Below are 15,271 nucleotides of genomic sequence, written 5' to 3' on the forward strand. Positions count from 1 at the left end.
TGTTGTAAAGTTTGACTTTATTTTCTTGGCCACCAAATAATATCAATTATATTTTCCTGCTTTGAGAAGCCCAAACACAATTTATAATAGTAGCATTCCCTCAATCTTGACCTGGCTCGATTTAGAGCGTTACCAAATGTGCGATACTGTATAACTTGAATCCTCAAATACATGGAGTGTAATGAAATACAATGATGGATGTACAGTGTACATGTATAATTCGTGATAGTGGCGTAAATGTAATCAGTCATCCATTGACATTGAAACACTGCAACCTGATTTTCCATAGAAAGTTGCCAATATGTGTATTGTTTTAATTCTCTCCATGCTAAAGCCACGGCCCCCAGCCTCCATCGCCCATCGACGGATTCGATCCCCGCACATCCTCCTTCGGAAACGAGCAGGGCACCGCCGTGGCATTGTACAGCGAAAGTCTGTAGAGAAGCTGTGAAACAATGTCCGGCCGTGAACGAGCCAGATCAGTCATCTCCGAAGGATCGTGCCGGATATTGTAAAGTTGGACCAATTCATCTCTTAGAGAAGTATTCTCTATAATTTCCATTCCGGATTCTGGAGGAGGAATCCACTTCCCATTACCTGAAATCGAAGAAAAGGTTTCATGGCAAAACATTTAAGACTGATGAAATATTGCATCCATTTACGAGTGCACATCAATACACGATAATGCAAAACATATACATGTCTTCTATATCCAAATGTGTATCTATGAGTTATTAGTCATGGCTATAGGGATATCTGCACCAGGTTTACGTCATCACCCAGACAGAGATGTCGTAATTCTCACCAGGTTTTCCTGTGAGCAGTTTCCAGTCTCCAATTCTGATGGCAGCTTGTGTCGTGATGTCAAAGTATGGATTCCCAAGCCACTCGTCACCTCGTGCTCGCGGGCGGAACGACAGTGGGTCAATGTTATGAAGAATCTCGTACCTCGGCGAAGGTTTCCCTTCACTGGGGAAAGGATCGAGTAGACAAACGGATTCAGCGATTGATTAAGTTGCAAACATCATTGAAAGACAAGCTGACGATCAAAGAATTAGACTTGGTTTCTAAGTCGGTGATACAAACTGTGAAAGAAGTCCTTTGAAAAGTCACATATCTATCTTTACTTCATTCGACACTGTAAGACTTTGAAAGGAAGTTACAAGTTTAGTATGGCGAACACTTTTGTCTTTGCGTCTGTTTCCGAGAAATTTAGAGAAAACCGTGAAAGAGACAGCCAGACAGTATATGAGTTGAGTCTGCGCAGTAAGCTAAAACTGAACACCACGTCGCTAGTTACTCCCAAGACAACTCCCATGATAATATTTAATCATTGTAACGAAAACAGTTAAGCACGTTACGTGAGGACAGACAAATATAAATGACATAAGTCTATGAGAAGAGAGAGAGAGAGAGAGAGAGAGAGAGAGAGAGAGAGAGAGAGAGAGAGAGAGAGAGAGAGAGAGAGAGAGAGAGAGAGCACACGGCTGGATATATAAAAACGACTGCTGTGAATCAAATCATGACGACGCGGTATCTGTATCAAAGACAAAAACAAAGACAAGGATGTGCATGGAGGTTAAAAATTTACATCCATGGACTTAGCCATTCCAATACCCTTGTGTCTTTTTGTCTGCTTTCCGAGAAATTTAGAGAAAACAGTGAAAGAGTAATAAGCCAGACAGTAGATAAAGTCAGAGCCATGCGATAGTGGCAGCAGTTATGTGGAGTCTACTGGCTCTGTTGCAAAGTTTTCGCCAACCAGAATGTACGTCTATCTATAAGCAATCAACGGAATGTGAAACATTTCAACAGGTATGAAAAAGCCGTATATCATGTCCTGCATGGTATAGTCAGTATTTCTTACCTTATAGTTTGCCATTGGTTGATGCCATCCAATGGTTTCACGCCATTGAAATTGCCTTTAGCCAGGTGCACCAAAGTAGGGAACCAATCAGTAACGTGTATCAGTTCTTTGTTTATGCTTCCCTTGACGTTGATCGGTAGCAGCGGGCTATTCACAAAAGAGACTGCGCGGATGCCACCTTCATGGAGCGATGCTTTACCACCACGTAATGGCCAGTTGTTTCCGCCCTCAGCGGTCGAACCACCGTTATCTAAACGGTCGCGACATTTAAGTTTACTTATACATATTTCATGATATTTACACTTACAAGGTAGCGATTGATTTTTAACAAATGTGTCACAGTCGCATTACGTTAACAGGTCCCTAGTTGAGTATGATTTGGCAAATTTTGTAGTGTCAGAAAACATTCGATTCAATTGAAAAGCGAGGTTTCTAAAAATTACTCTGTGCTTGCTTAACAACGAAGTAATTTTGGTGCGTTCGCATTTTAGGGCCATTACAGACAAGAGGCCAAGAAGACTTCTTCAAAATTTTTGATGATGTATTTACATAGAAGGTACACAATGTGCTAAAACAATTGAATTTATAATGGTTATGGCGATTCTTACCGGATGAAAATATGAGCACCGTGTTATCCCACATTCCCGCGCTTTTCAGGGCACAGACGACGTCATCAACGGATAGGTCCAGCGAAGAGACCATACCCGCATACACCCTCCTCTTTGGATCTTCTATCAGGTCAAGATATGCGTTCGAGTAAGATGCAGGCACTTGCAGAGGTACGTGAACGGCTTGGTGCGAAAACAATAAGAACATTGGCTGGAATATTGAGAATGTACAGAACAGATTAAAGTAGTATGCGTCTGATGGGAGTATGCCCCTCGAAAGTGGCAAACTTAAACTTATACGCAAACTTTCGACTATGCTCTTACCAAATCAAGTATTCAAATCAGGGGTCATCCTGTAAAATTGATAAAAGAGAAACAAATTACCGAACTTTTACCGATATTTGAAATTCAATATGGCCGCCATTAGTGTGTTTACTCTAAAGGAAGAAACAAAATTTACTATTTTCCAATAGGAAAAGATTTCTTACACAGAGAGCTTTTTAATGAACCCCTCTACAAGCGCACTAGTGGTATATCATAAAAATACTGGAAAAAAAAGAGCCCGAATGTCTGTTCCCGATTGGCATCCCATCTTCAAGTCGAGAAGACAAACGGCGTTCATAAATTCTTCACGAAACTATCTTGGTCTACTGCTTTAGAACTTGAAGGGCTCACTTTGAAGGTCATGGAGAAAATACCGGATTATTTTAGTGAAATGCGAATATTTATTTAATTTTAATTTCTTGTTTTGAGGTAATACAAGGATGACGGCCATTTGGACTTTCAAATATTAATAAATATGCAGTAACTTGTTTCTCTGGTACCAAATTTTGCACGGTGACCATCGATTTTCAATCTTGATTGCGAAAGGGAATGATTTAAAGTCTTACGTAATATTTGAGCATTTGAAGTCGAAGTCATTCATTCTGGCTGCGCTTATTACCTTTATGCTACGTGAGCTCAATAGGGTCCTTGAATAAAATACACTGATGTTTTTGGTTTATTTGTCATTTTGAATAAAATATGAAAACATGCACTACGGGATTAAGAAAAGCGCGGTTACCCGCTGTTGGACGGGTCACGTAAAATAAAAGAAAGAGCTCGACAACTCTTTAAATTTTCAATTTTAATTACAATCTCATCGATTCCTATTTCCGAACACAGGGAAGAATGCCCAAAGAGCGAGTCTAAATAAGTTACCAAGATTGCTCTCTCCGGGGCTCTAATCCGGCCGCCCAAACGCAGTCTGGGGAAATTCCATTCAAAAATCTACGAGCAAGATGGCGCTACACGGACAAGAGTAATGTATCGTGGAAGCAACTGATCTGTGATGTAAATGTTATGCTTTGAGAAAAGGTCACGTAAAATATAGCTTCAACGTGTTCAAGGGTTATGTAAAAATGGCTTTCAAAGTCCCGTTTTAGTAATGAATGTGGTTTGTGACATAGATGTCCTTGATCAGTTGTATCTTACTTGTCCATATAATGATCAGGGACATATAAGTTTGGGTTCTCTCTCAGTTACCCAGAAATGACTTCGAAAGCCACGTCTACATAATCTTGAAGCCATATATTCTGTGACTTTGTCTCCTTACCATAACTAACATTGTGGATCAGTTGCTTCTAGGATGCACCACTCTCGCCTGTATCGCGACGCCTTTGCGGGGAATTTTCTGAATGGGATTACCCCAGACTGTGTGAAGAATTTTTCAGAATTAGTCAGTAGCCGTCTTTCCTCATTGCTCTCACACGATTTTGACTTGCCTGAAACCTTTGCAATGTATGATTCATGACGCAAACAACAGAAACCGTATAAAAATCGACGATAACGCAGAGGGCGCACATTACAACACAGCCCGCATTAGCAGCCATGCGCACATGATGATAACCCTCTTCCGAAATTTGTGTGATCTTTGGGACCTGCAGCTATTCAGGTTTGCAGCTAATCTTTGAAAAATAATTTGTTGCAGGTCATAGTATTTCAACAGACGTTGGCTACACATTAATTGTTTTAAATTGCTCATGGTTTGTTAGAAATGATTGACAACATGTGACGAAAAAACAGAAAATTCGCTTAATCTGTTAAAACGCTTATTCTGCCTCAACAGTTGCTTTGTGCATGTATTGAGAATATCGTAACGCTTTTCACCATAAGCATTTCGATGATGCAGTGTCGTCAAGGGCAACCAACTATCTATGTTATATTCACTGTGATACCGCTCACCAATCTTCACACAGAGATTGTAGCGCGGCGTGGATAATTCTAAGCAAGCTAGAGAGTCTCTAGGTCATCGACTGTGTGGTGTGGTGACTGGTCAGACTCCCTAGCTGGGTTATAATTATATACACCGCGCTATTACAATCTCTGTGTGGAGACTGAACTTTCACAAAAAGACCAGTAAATTGTGAGTTGCAGGATAAAAAATTAAATGAAAATACACCACCTTGTCACGGTCGTGCTTTGATATGAGATCAATAGCTTCTTGGGTGTACATTGTTGTGGAATATTTTCCAAAGTACTCATCAGCCACGAGTAGGTCATCTCGTCTAAGATCCCAGCCGGTGTAGACGCCGTTTGTCGAATTGTGGAAGTAATAATCAGAACCAGCTTGATAAAATCCTGTAGGAACATTGATAAGAAAACGACAAAATCATCAAAGTCACAAGTTTAAAGGGCAAGTACATCTAAAACATAACACGAAATTCTCATAAATAAATGTAAGTTAAGGGAGACTTCTGAATCAGTAATTACAGGTGGAGTGGGCTGGGGGTTTGGGAAGAGTCACTTTTCTTGGGGGTGTCACTTTTAACATTAGCTGATTTTGCAGCAAAACCTTCGATTACCCTCCTGGTATTTCCTGAACAGGATATCATCGACAGAATACAGCGATTCTTTTAAATCCATACACATTATAGACAAGCTTCACTTCCAAGGAAGATGCAGTGGTATCCTACATTAAACACCTTGAACAGTTAAAACTGAATGAAGGACAAGAGATAAAAACATAAGGGACAAGTGGCAAAGTGTATATCAATTATCAAACGTCTATTAATGCACATATTGTTAGTTTTATATTGGAAACCAGATGTGAACTGAATGTGCTCACGTGGTACACAACAGGTTCATTACATCCTGGCACGCTTCACAGAACAATCTGATATCTGTCAGATCCTTATATGTAGCAGGTATCATGCGCAGTACTCTAATTACAAAACTTCATTTAATATTCAAATGAGCTGTTTATTAACTTGGTACTGCTCAATGCTTCATCGGACAATTGGATATCTATTAGATCAACATCAACAACTCAATGAGGAAAAATTGAATTTTCAATTTTCAGAAAAATAAGCTGACAAACATTTTATGTACACCATAAGCTTCAGATTGAGCATCCACAAATGCTTGACAAAATCAGTATTACAAAAGTTTGAGGGTCCGAAAATCTATCCAATAGACATCAAATCAGGTCCAATAATCGTTATCATTCAAGGTAAACTGTGAAATTTACCAGGTCCAAGGAACATATAGATGATGACAAAGGCAATGGGGCCATTTTGAACCACGAAATAGTGGTGGTACCAGGTGTCCGGAATGGGTAAGCGTACCCTGCCAGCTAGCCGCACCCGTCAAGATTGACCCAAAGCGACAAATTCATTGTTCTTTGGTGAATTCACCAAATTACTTTTGTGGGTCAAAATTTGGTATGCTGTCACTCATCATTTGAGAAACAGACAGGTTATATTTTGATAAAACATCTCCGTATCTACCGTAGAACTTCTTAAATGATTTCACTAATCTACTTTCTGAGAATCCTTGCCTCACTAACTTTTGAGCTAATAGGCTGTGTCTAACTCAAAAGTCTTCATATGAATGGCATGCTCTACTGTAACTGAGGAGTTGTGAAATATACACACCATAAGCTGGAGATGATGGTATATTGCTCGACAAAAAGGGCCAAGACGCGAATTCTACCTTAACCGTGGATGAGATAAATAAACTACCAAGAAGAAAATACCTACACTGAGCAGAGATTAATTATACAGTAACGTAATTACCCCTGGCCGCAGACAGCTTCTAAAGCGCAGCTAGGCGAGGGATATATGGCCATGGTGTTGAGGAAGAGCCCGCATGCGTCCGGGTGCGGGTTTTTGCAATTATATACATGTATCAACGTTTTTGCGTCCTAAACTTCGTTATTTTTACCAGAGGAAAAAGAGTTTTAAAATTGAGCGAGCGAAGTTAAAGAGATATTCAGATTCCGGGCTAAACCACTACAAAAAATGACACGCGCCCTGTCAAATGGCTTCAAAAAAGTCATAACTCTAATATAGTGAAGTGCGTTTCAATGTTTGAAAGGGGCGATCTACAAACACCATTTTGAACTATTTAGCTGTGATTTGCCCCTGTTGTTCCTACCATTGTCCTCACTCAATAGTGTTTTCACACCGTTGCTCAAACTCTTCTTTCACTTTGACACCTTCCTATGGCATTGTCCATTACCCACAATGCATTTGGCCTTGTGCTTCTTTGTCCATTCTGCAAGTACATCTGATGAACGAGACTGTTGTCTTCGAAAGTTAATGTTACAGCAAAACAGTTGATCAACAGTGTGCTACCCTTAACAATGTGCATAATATTATAGAGTAATCAATTGACTGACTGGAAATAAATAACAGGGAGGGAGTCTCCATTTTTTAGCAAACATAAAAACACAAAATGTGGCCGATATGGTTCTTCACCCAAAAATATATAATCATAATTCATGGGAGTCTTGGCAAACAAATGACCTGACATTTACCGATATTTGGATTTCAAAATGGCCACCGTCTCTATGTTAACTCTATAGGGAAAAATGTAATTGGAGACTTTCGAAAAACTAAGAAGGTGAAAATTTTCCTCACTCCACGAAATCTAAAATTCACCTCCATAAGTAGTTGATCAGAAAATAATTGTGAAGTCCAGATATCTCTTCCCGGGACGCGTTCTGCTTTAACTTCTACAAAGGAGAGGGCAGATTTTAAAATTAGGCGTCATCGAATGGAAACAGTAGTCATGCGTACAGGGCTTCAACAGTCAGACAAGCGCAGTGAAAGTGAAGCATACCACAGAGAGTGGCCTAGCTGATATTGTGACCCAAATGTTCCAAAACGGGCAGTAATAAAAAGCATATTGAATCTCTCGTTGCTCTGGATTATCTGCATATGTATTGACAGTGTTCTTAAGCCGATTTTTTCCTATGATCAAAACCCACTTTGTTTCACCTTTGACCATTCATGCTAGTTGGGGGCGTTTTTGAACCAGCATATTAGTATTGTAAATGCAATACTTACGAGTCACGCCGATATAATATAATCTGCATTTTAATGCAATTAGTTGAGAAGATATTCCGATGTATTTAACAGGAAAGTAAAAAACCAACAGAGAGCGTGTTTGGCACGACTACACAATCATATTACATGATCACTACATTTTACATTGTATTTCTAGGATCATACTGGAATGGAAGCTGAAAGCGTTTAATAGAATATTAAAAAATAACAAAACGTTAAAAACGTGACACATGGCATGAGGCGAGTTCTGCATTTTTATATTTTGCTTTCATGCAACAGGCTGAAGGTTTTAATTACAGTTGCGATGGTTGACAGATGCTGCCAGATATGACAGACTCATGAAACTGCAAGTGGGTAATCGGGTTCATTTTACCACAAGCAACAACAAATTTTATCATAGTTTTAATTAATAGAGGGTCAATAACAAACCATTTCCTTGAGAGCCTAACAGAAAGAAAATTTATTATAACAGGACCTTTGTCTCTGGAGGGATGTATTGGCTAATAACCTGCCTATATTTATCCGCCTTGTCTTGGTGACCTGTTGTCTCTCCGTTTACCAATGCAATGTTCATTTTACGTTCTGCACGAAATCCATGCAGTAAGGCCACATCCACAAACACCTCGGGGGAGGGGGGAGAGAATCGATAGAGGACTTGAAAATATCAAGAGTATGTTTGGGGGCCCTTAAAAGGATTTTGGGACTTGAAGGGGGAATCAATTGTCTAACGTATATGTATATGCACAAGTATAATAATTTTGCACTTGAAAAAAATATTCATAGTTTTCTCATAAACTCGAATGTACACTGAGTGAAACAACATTTTCGGTGAAATTCAAAAATCAAATATCTTGAACACATATATGCACTTGTAACCAACGTATTCTAATCAAGTACATTTCTTTCAATTACCCGACTTCTATATGTGCACAGATATTGCTAGTTTTATATTGGAAAAAAAAAATCACAGTGTGGTCATAGACTACCATATATAGTGAATCAGCATTGTCGGTGAAATTCCAAAATTAAATTTCTTGCACACTTGTGCTCTTGTAATCACCCTATTCTAATAAGTATATGTATATCAATTATCCATGCCTATAAATGCACAAACAATACTAGTTTTATATTGGAAAACATGTTCATAGTTTCCTCACTGACTTCCATGTATACTGAAACAACATTATCGATGAAATCCAAAAACCAAAATATTTGCACATATATGCAATTTTGAGTTTGTCTGCGAACTTTTTTAGATTCCACCAATAGGTGAATGCAGCCTAAGATAGGGAAATGTCGATATTTGTCTGTTACATTTCGCGACATCAATAAATCTTTTGACGACAGGTAGGATAAAGTGCACCGACATGGGCCGATTTTAATCGCAAGTAATCACTGCTCATTGTCAGTTTTTATGTATTTTAAGTCGCGTTGTGGGTAAATGCTTATATGTATTGTGTAAATACGTATCATGAGCGGCGAGCGCGCTTTGGTGAAACACTGGAGGATTATGTGGTGAACAGGGGGCAAATTGAAATTTCACAATCAGCCGTGAACAGATGTTACAGAAGTGATTCTAAATCTCACCAAAAAAGGAATCGAATCCCCTCTTGTGAGGCAGGCAATGACTCATGTAGTGCCCAACGTGCCACTTTCCGATCAAGTGAGTGGAATATCCAGCCTCCTTTAACTTCTGTGCTATTATCACCTCATCGCTTGGCAGGCATAAGGGTGTACTCATCCATATGATTGAGTGTTGCAATCCGGTGTGGATCTGACGGAATAATCACAGACAAAAAAAATTGTGTTTCTTTCAAATATCCATGATTTTAGATCTCTCCCCTGTGTAAACCTTTCCCTACCACAGAGAACTTTTATACTCAAGGATTTCGTCAGTCCATAAGCTGCAAGGACGTTCAAAAACATCATAAAAATTCAAATTATATTATAACACTCACTTTGCCCTCTCAGAACTAATGTGATTTTTGCATTAAAGTGCATTGAAGCTAACTTTATTGCTCTTCACGGAAGAGTCTGTTCACAACTAATCGATTTATGTTCTTTCACTCAGTACATATACAATGACCAGATTTCAAAAGGTAGCCATATTGAGGGACGCAACCAGATAGTGTTTGTACATTCAATTTTAGCAATACATCACGTTTACAAACACATAATAGAGCAGACATTTCATTTATCGATAAGAGAAACATCACATAACAGGACTTTTGAAAGAGAAATAACGAAAATTTTGCCCAAATCTAAATATATTCACGGCTCTCAAAGTTGGCTTTTACTTTGAATGATTCAACCTTGCACTCCCTTGATTACTGTATATTTTATTTTCTCTTTTCAGCTCGAAATCCTTTCTCCGTTGTAAATACATGTGTGCGACTACTCTTAACGTAACGAGCTGAGCGTCCTATGACAAGAGACGTCGAGATGAGCAGAATGCGGCCATATTTTATGGCAAAACATGTAAAATGTTTAGGAGATATAATTGCATTGGCTCGTTAAATACTCAATGTAAGAATTATGTCGTAAATAAAATGGTAACTCCCCCACGGTGTGTGTACGCGAGAGTTGGGTAAAACTCGCGGCAAATAGTTTCAGGCGATGGTATGTGAGATGAACTCACATTGTTCGAAAATCGAATGTGTCGTCGCTCTGAGAATTATTGGCGTGGGTCATTGTTATACAAATGTGTAGTACAAAATTTCTCACACTCAGAATAACTCTCTCCTGTCTTGGGTCTATCTTATCAAACTCGTAAATCTTTGTCCAATGAGATAGGTTATTTCAATGAGAAAATCTTTCGTCCTTTCGTTTCTGCTCTGTCAGGACTGTGAATCAGACGAGAAAAATAGCGACTCTGGTAACGTTGATTGCAAAATGTCAATGAGTCTCAAAGTTGTATTATTTTTAGTATGCGGTAAGGTCTTCAAGTACTTGATAATTATCGATTGCTTTAACTTCAGTCTCAATTAAATGATTGCTGTAACCTGCATTCTGTAGTGTTGCCTTAATGCCGCATTAGCTCGGTAAAGTTTTCTGCATTTAGCCTCCATGAAGAGTAGTCCATTTGTAATCGGTTCCTGTATCGCTGTTGCGCGTCATCTATTTTCAGTCTGAAAAACGCATTGGCATTAAATTTAGGTATGACGATTTCACCGCAAAATTTCATAAAAATTGCAAGATGAACTATATGCAAAGCCACGCGATTGCCAGTGAAAGCGCGATATCTCAGAGACTTTGCACAAACGTCAGCGGCCATTGCTGATAATAAATTTTATTAAACATTCTCATTTCAAAATTAGTTATTATAGTGAAAAGTGTTGATACAAACTGATATGAAAGTATATGGATTTTGCAAAGCTGGATGGCGAATATCATCATATATTATATTACATTTTATCAGGGCCAGTCTGTAGCAAAATATAAACTAGAGAAATCGGAATAAAGACATGGGCCCGGCTATTTGTGTACACAGTGCATAAACAATATAATACAACACATTAATGTATGGAAGTCTATGAACTACTCATCGACCCGAATAATCAATTTAATCGAAATAAGTACTGGATTGCCTCTATCTGTACACTTAGAAAAACATTTTTGCTTACGATATTGCCCTTGGTGATTCTAACTACCCGAATATAAATTTTTTTCTGTAAGTAAAATGACTGAATAAGTAGATTGGTTGGTATCTTTTCTGTATAATAAACAGTTAAGACAGACTTGACCCACTGAGGACGGAAATTCTGACAATATAGCAAAACCTTATGCACTGTGACTGTCGTTGTCATTGAAACGGCATCTTTCTCCTCCTTGATAAAGATAATTGTACGATTTGTCCTTCACTAACCTGATAGCGACCAGTCAGTAGCTGGCTCCTTGTCGGTGAACACACAGGCTGCACATAGTAATTCTCTAAACGCACCCCTTCTCTCGCCAAATTGTCGATTGCCGGAGTTTTGATTACGCTGCCGTGATAACCGACGTCATTCCAACCTAAGTCGTCGGCGAGAATGAAAACAATGTGTGGTGGAAGCGGAGATGACGCCCAGCAAAAGCCAATAATGGTTAGAAATAACAATGATTCAGTGATCGACTCCATTTTCAACGTTTCTGGGTGGCGTTCATAAATCCGTATGGGGTGTCTTTTTGGTAAGAGACTCGGCAGTCAGGTTCCCTACCCAATGTCTGCCGCTTGCGGCGGTTTAGGGACTGGTCATTTTCTTCGGCCGGGGGGGGGGCGGTGGATTCATGGGGGGGTCACCCTGTTTTTGACTTTGGTGATGGGGGGGGTCACCATGTTTTTGAAATGCCCAATAGGGGGGAGGGGTCAGTGTGTTTTTGAATTTCGATACAGGCTCATCATTGCCTAAAATGCATCGTGTCAGCCACAAATTTTATCTAGTTGCATTTTTCGGCGCGCCCTTCGGGCGCGTAACTTTAATAATCAGACATATTTTTCAGCAAGCCTAACTTTAACATATCAGGCATACATATATCAGAGATATATGTATGTTCAATATTTTTCAGCGTGCTCTTTGAGCGCATTACTTTAATATATCAGACATTTTTCAGCACACCCTTCCTGTGCATTACTTTAATATACAAGACATATATATCAGAGATATCAGGATGTTTCATATCCTTCTCCGCGCCCTTCGGGCGCCATACTTTAATAAATCAGAAATATATACCAGAGATATCTTGATGTTTGCTAAGTGAAAGTGTACTATTATGAAATCTGCATTTCATATGAAAAGCATGACAAATTCCTGATACTTTTCTGTTCTCTCTATGAGAATTCAGTATGAGAAAGCAACATGCACAAATATCAATGTTCCAAGAAAAGGTCATCTCAGACTCTGCATACATCAGATTTGACTAAAATGCCTCTCTATGGTTCCTCAGGAGATTTATTTGGATGGCTGGCAAGTCTTAACACCCATCAAACATTTTGATTTACTGCTTTTTCCTGTTTGATATTAATGATTGACATCCATTGCTGTACATCAGTTCAGTACATCTGGGTGTAAGCATAGAAAGTGTGAAATACATTCACAGCTCATTCAAAATGTACTGTATTCAAATTTTAAGATTGACACTTTGAAATTCCTATCTTACAACTGACATGCCAACAATTTCATTAAAACACAGAATGACTGTTAAAATATAAATGTATGTAAAATATTATATATATATATATATATATATATAATATATATATATATATATATATATATATAATATTACATATATATATTACAGTATTATATTGTTACATATTACAGTTGTCGCGTGTGTGGGGGGGGGTTCATCCTGTTTTCAAAATTTGGAATAGGGGGTCACCTGTTTTCAAAATTTGGAATAGGGGGGGTCAGCCACTTTTTGACGTCGGCAAAAAATAATCCACCGCCCCCCCCCCCCCCCAGGCCGAAGAAACTGACCAGTCCCTAATCCCCTAATAGTGTCTGGTATGCACCGTTCTACCCATGGCTGTCATTGGCCAGCTTTATATCGACCAATCTGATTTGTTAATTCCTGAAAAACTTTTTGTATGAATTAGTAGCCTCACACATGTATGTCATGTCATTGCAACATACATCAACAAAGTTCAAAATATTGCCAGTGATTGTTTTATTGGGGGCGTCGAAAGTCTCTCTTTCTCCCTCTCTCTCTCTCTCTCTCTCTCTCTCTCTCTCTCTCTCTCTCTCTCTCTCTCTCTCTCTCTCTCTCTCTCTCTCTCTCTCTCAAGTTGAATATGCACAAATCAGTGTTCTCACACACTGTACAGGTAACAGGATGTACAGTGACTGTATTGGGTGTGTTGTAGCATGTATCGGAATCACTTGGTTGTTTGTTATTTCTACGTACATGGATTATTGTAATTTTAAACAATTCATCAGAGACTATCGCGCTGCTTCTAGGAGCGATAAGGCTTTCTTAAAATCGTTCGTCAATCCTAAATGAAAAAAAAAAACAAAACAGAAATAAAGAAATTGATTTTTAAAAATATTAATGTGCATAAACGCATCCATCATGTTTATGCAGTCACTGGATGGAAATATTACTCTCGCTAAGAAATGTTACGCTTTGAAACAGCTGGTGGAGATACTAAAAAAGGCATTATTCCTAATTTATATTCGTAGGCTTGGCTTATTTTGGCATTTTATTAGACATCTGGAAGAGACGTCACACAATTTTTTATCGAAAAAATGATTTGTAGCCTAAATCTGGTGGAGATGTTTAAAGAGAGATTTTTTCTCATTCATTTTCACAGGCTTGGCGTTTTTGGGGCATTTTATTAGGCATCTGAAAGAGACGTCACGTTAATTTTAAACAATATTGTAACCCCTAAATCGTTTTCTTGGTGAAGAAGGGGCAGTCGTTCTCAAATGATTATCGTCATCTTTAATATCTGCGATCGGGTCAAAGTTCACAACAAGAACATAACGTCATACGTAAGCAATGAACCAGTCCCATCGACGGTTAACAAGGAGAGTTTAACTAGTTCACAACACATGATGAAGTTTACTGATAAGAACCTAAAAATATACCCATTTTAGAGGTTGTTTCTTCTCTCATAATACAGCATTGTATAGAAAATCTGGTGTAAAAAGGGGTTTCCAACCGAAAACTCACTTGTCTTCAAACTGTGCTTTATCGCTAGTATAGAGTGACAATCAGAGTGCCGTATATTACACACACACACACACACACACACACACACAAACACATATATACACACACACATATATAAATATATATATATATATATATATATATATATATATATATATATATATATATATATATATATATATATATAACAAATTACTTCAACAAATTACTACGATTTAAATAACAGCAAAAAAACAGACATTATAGGATACATAAATACTGGAAAATCAACATTTAACATATGACCCAATTTAGGGTGAACAGTGAGCAAAAAAAAGTCATTCGTATCATTGGTATGATAACGCTGACATTTGCATTAGGTTCTTTCTCCCGTTTACCACTTTCATTAAAAATGACATCATTTCTAGCAATCTTGTCTTTCACATACCTTTGATTCCATAACAAAGCGTTATCTATAGGTGATTCGACCTACATAGGTGGTGTAGCTATCATATTGTATGTGTCGGTATGTTTGAAAATGCAATGGCTAATATGGCATCAAATAAGTTCAAACAGTTGTTATCATTCAAGGCAAGTAAATCACCGGTTCCAAGAAACAATAAAAACACTGAAAAATCAATGGTGCAATCTCGAAAAACTAGTTACGTGGTGATACCAGGTGTCAAGAATTGGTAATTCAACTAGATACCAAACTACTTTTTGTAGTCAAAGCCAGGAATACTGTCTCTCATGATCTGAGTAACAGAATTGCCATATTTGGAAACAAGATCTCTATATCTATCATAGAAATTCATGAATGCTCTAACCGACCT

General features: G+C 38.3%; 1 protein-coding gene across 1 annotated transcript; it reads right to left on the minus strand.

The window, feature by feature from the left end:
• LOC139118312 (arylsulfatase B-like) lies at positions 1-11,992 on the minus strand. Its single transcript, XM_070681570.1, has 7 exons — positions 11,671-11,992; positions 9,393-9,579; positions 4,919-5,094; positions 2,476-2,686; positions 1,868-2,117; positions 806-969; positions 1-597 (listed from the first exon to the last, which is right to left on the minus strand). Exons 1-7 carry the CDS (start codon positions 11,920-11,922, stop codon positions 329-331), a joined length of 1,509 nt encoding a protein of 502 aa, XP_070537671.1. The 5' UTR covers positions 11,923-11,992; the 3' UTR covers positions 1-328.
• Between the last annotated feature and the right edge of the window lie 3,279 nt (positions 11,993-15,271).

Source organism: Ptychodera flava, chromosome 2 (assembly GCF_041260155.1).
Source record: "Ptychodera flava strain L36383 chromosome 2, AS_Pfla_20210202, whole genome shotgun sequence".
Lineage (NCBI taxonomy): Eukaryota > Metazoa > Hemichordata > Enteropneusta > Ptychoderidae > Ptychodera > Ptychodera flava.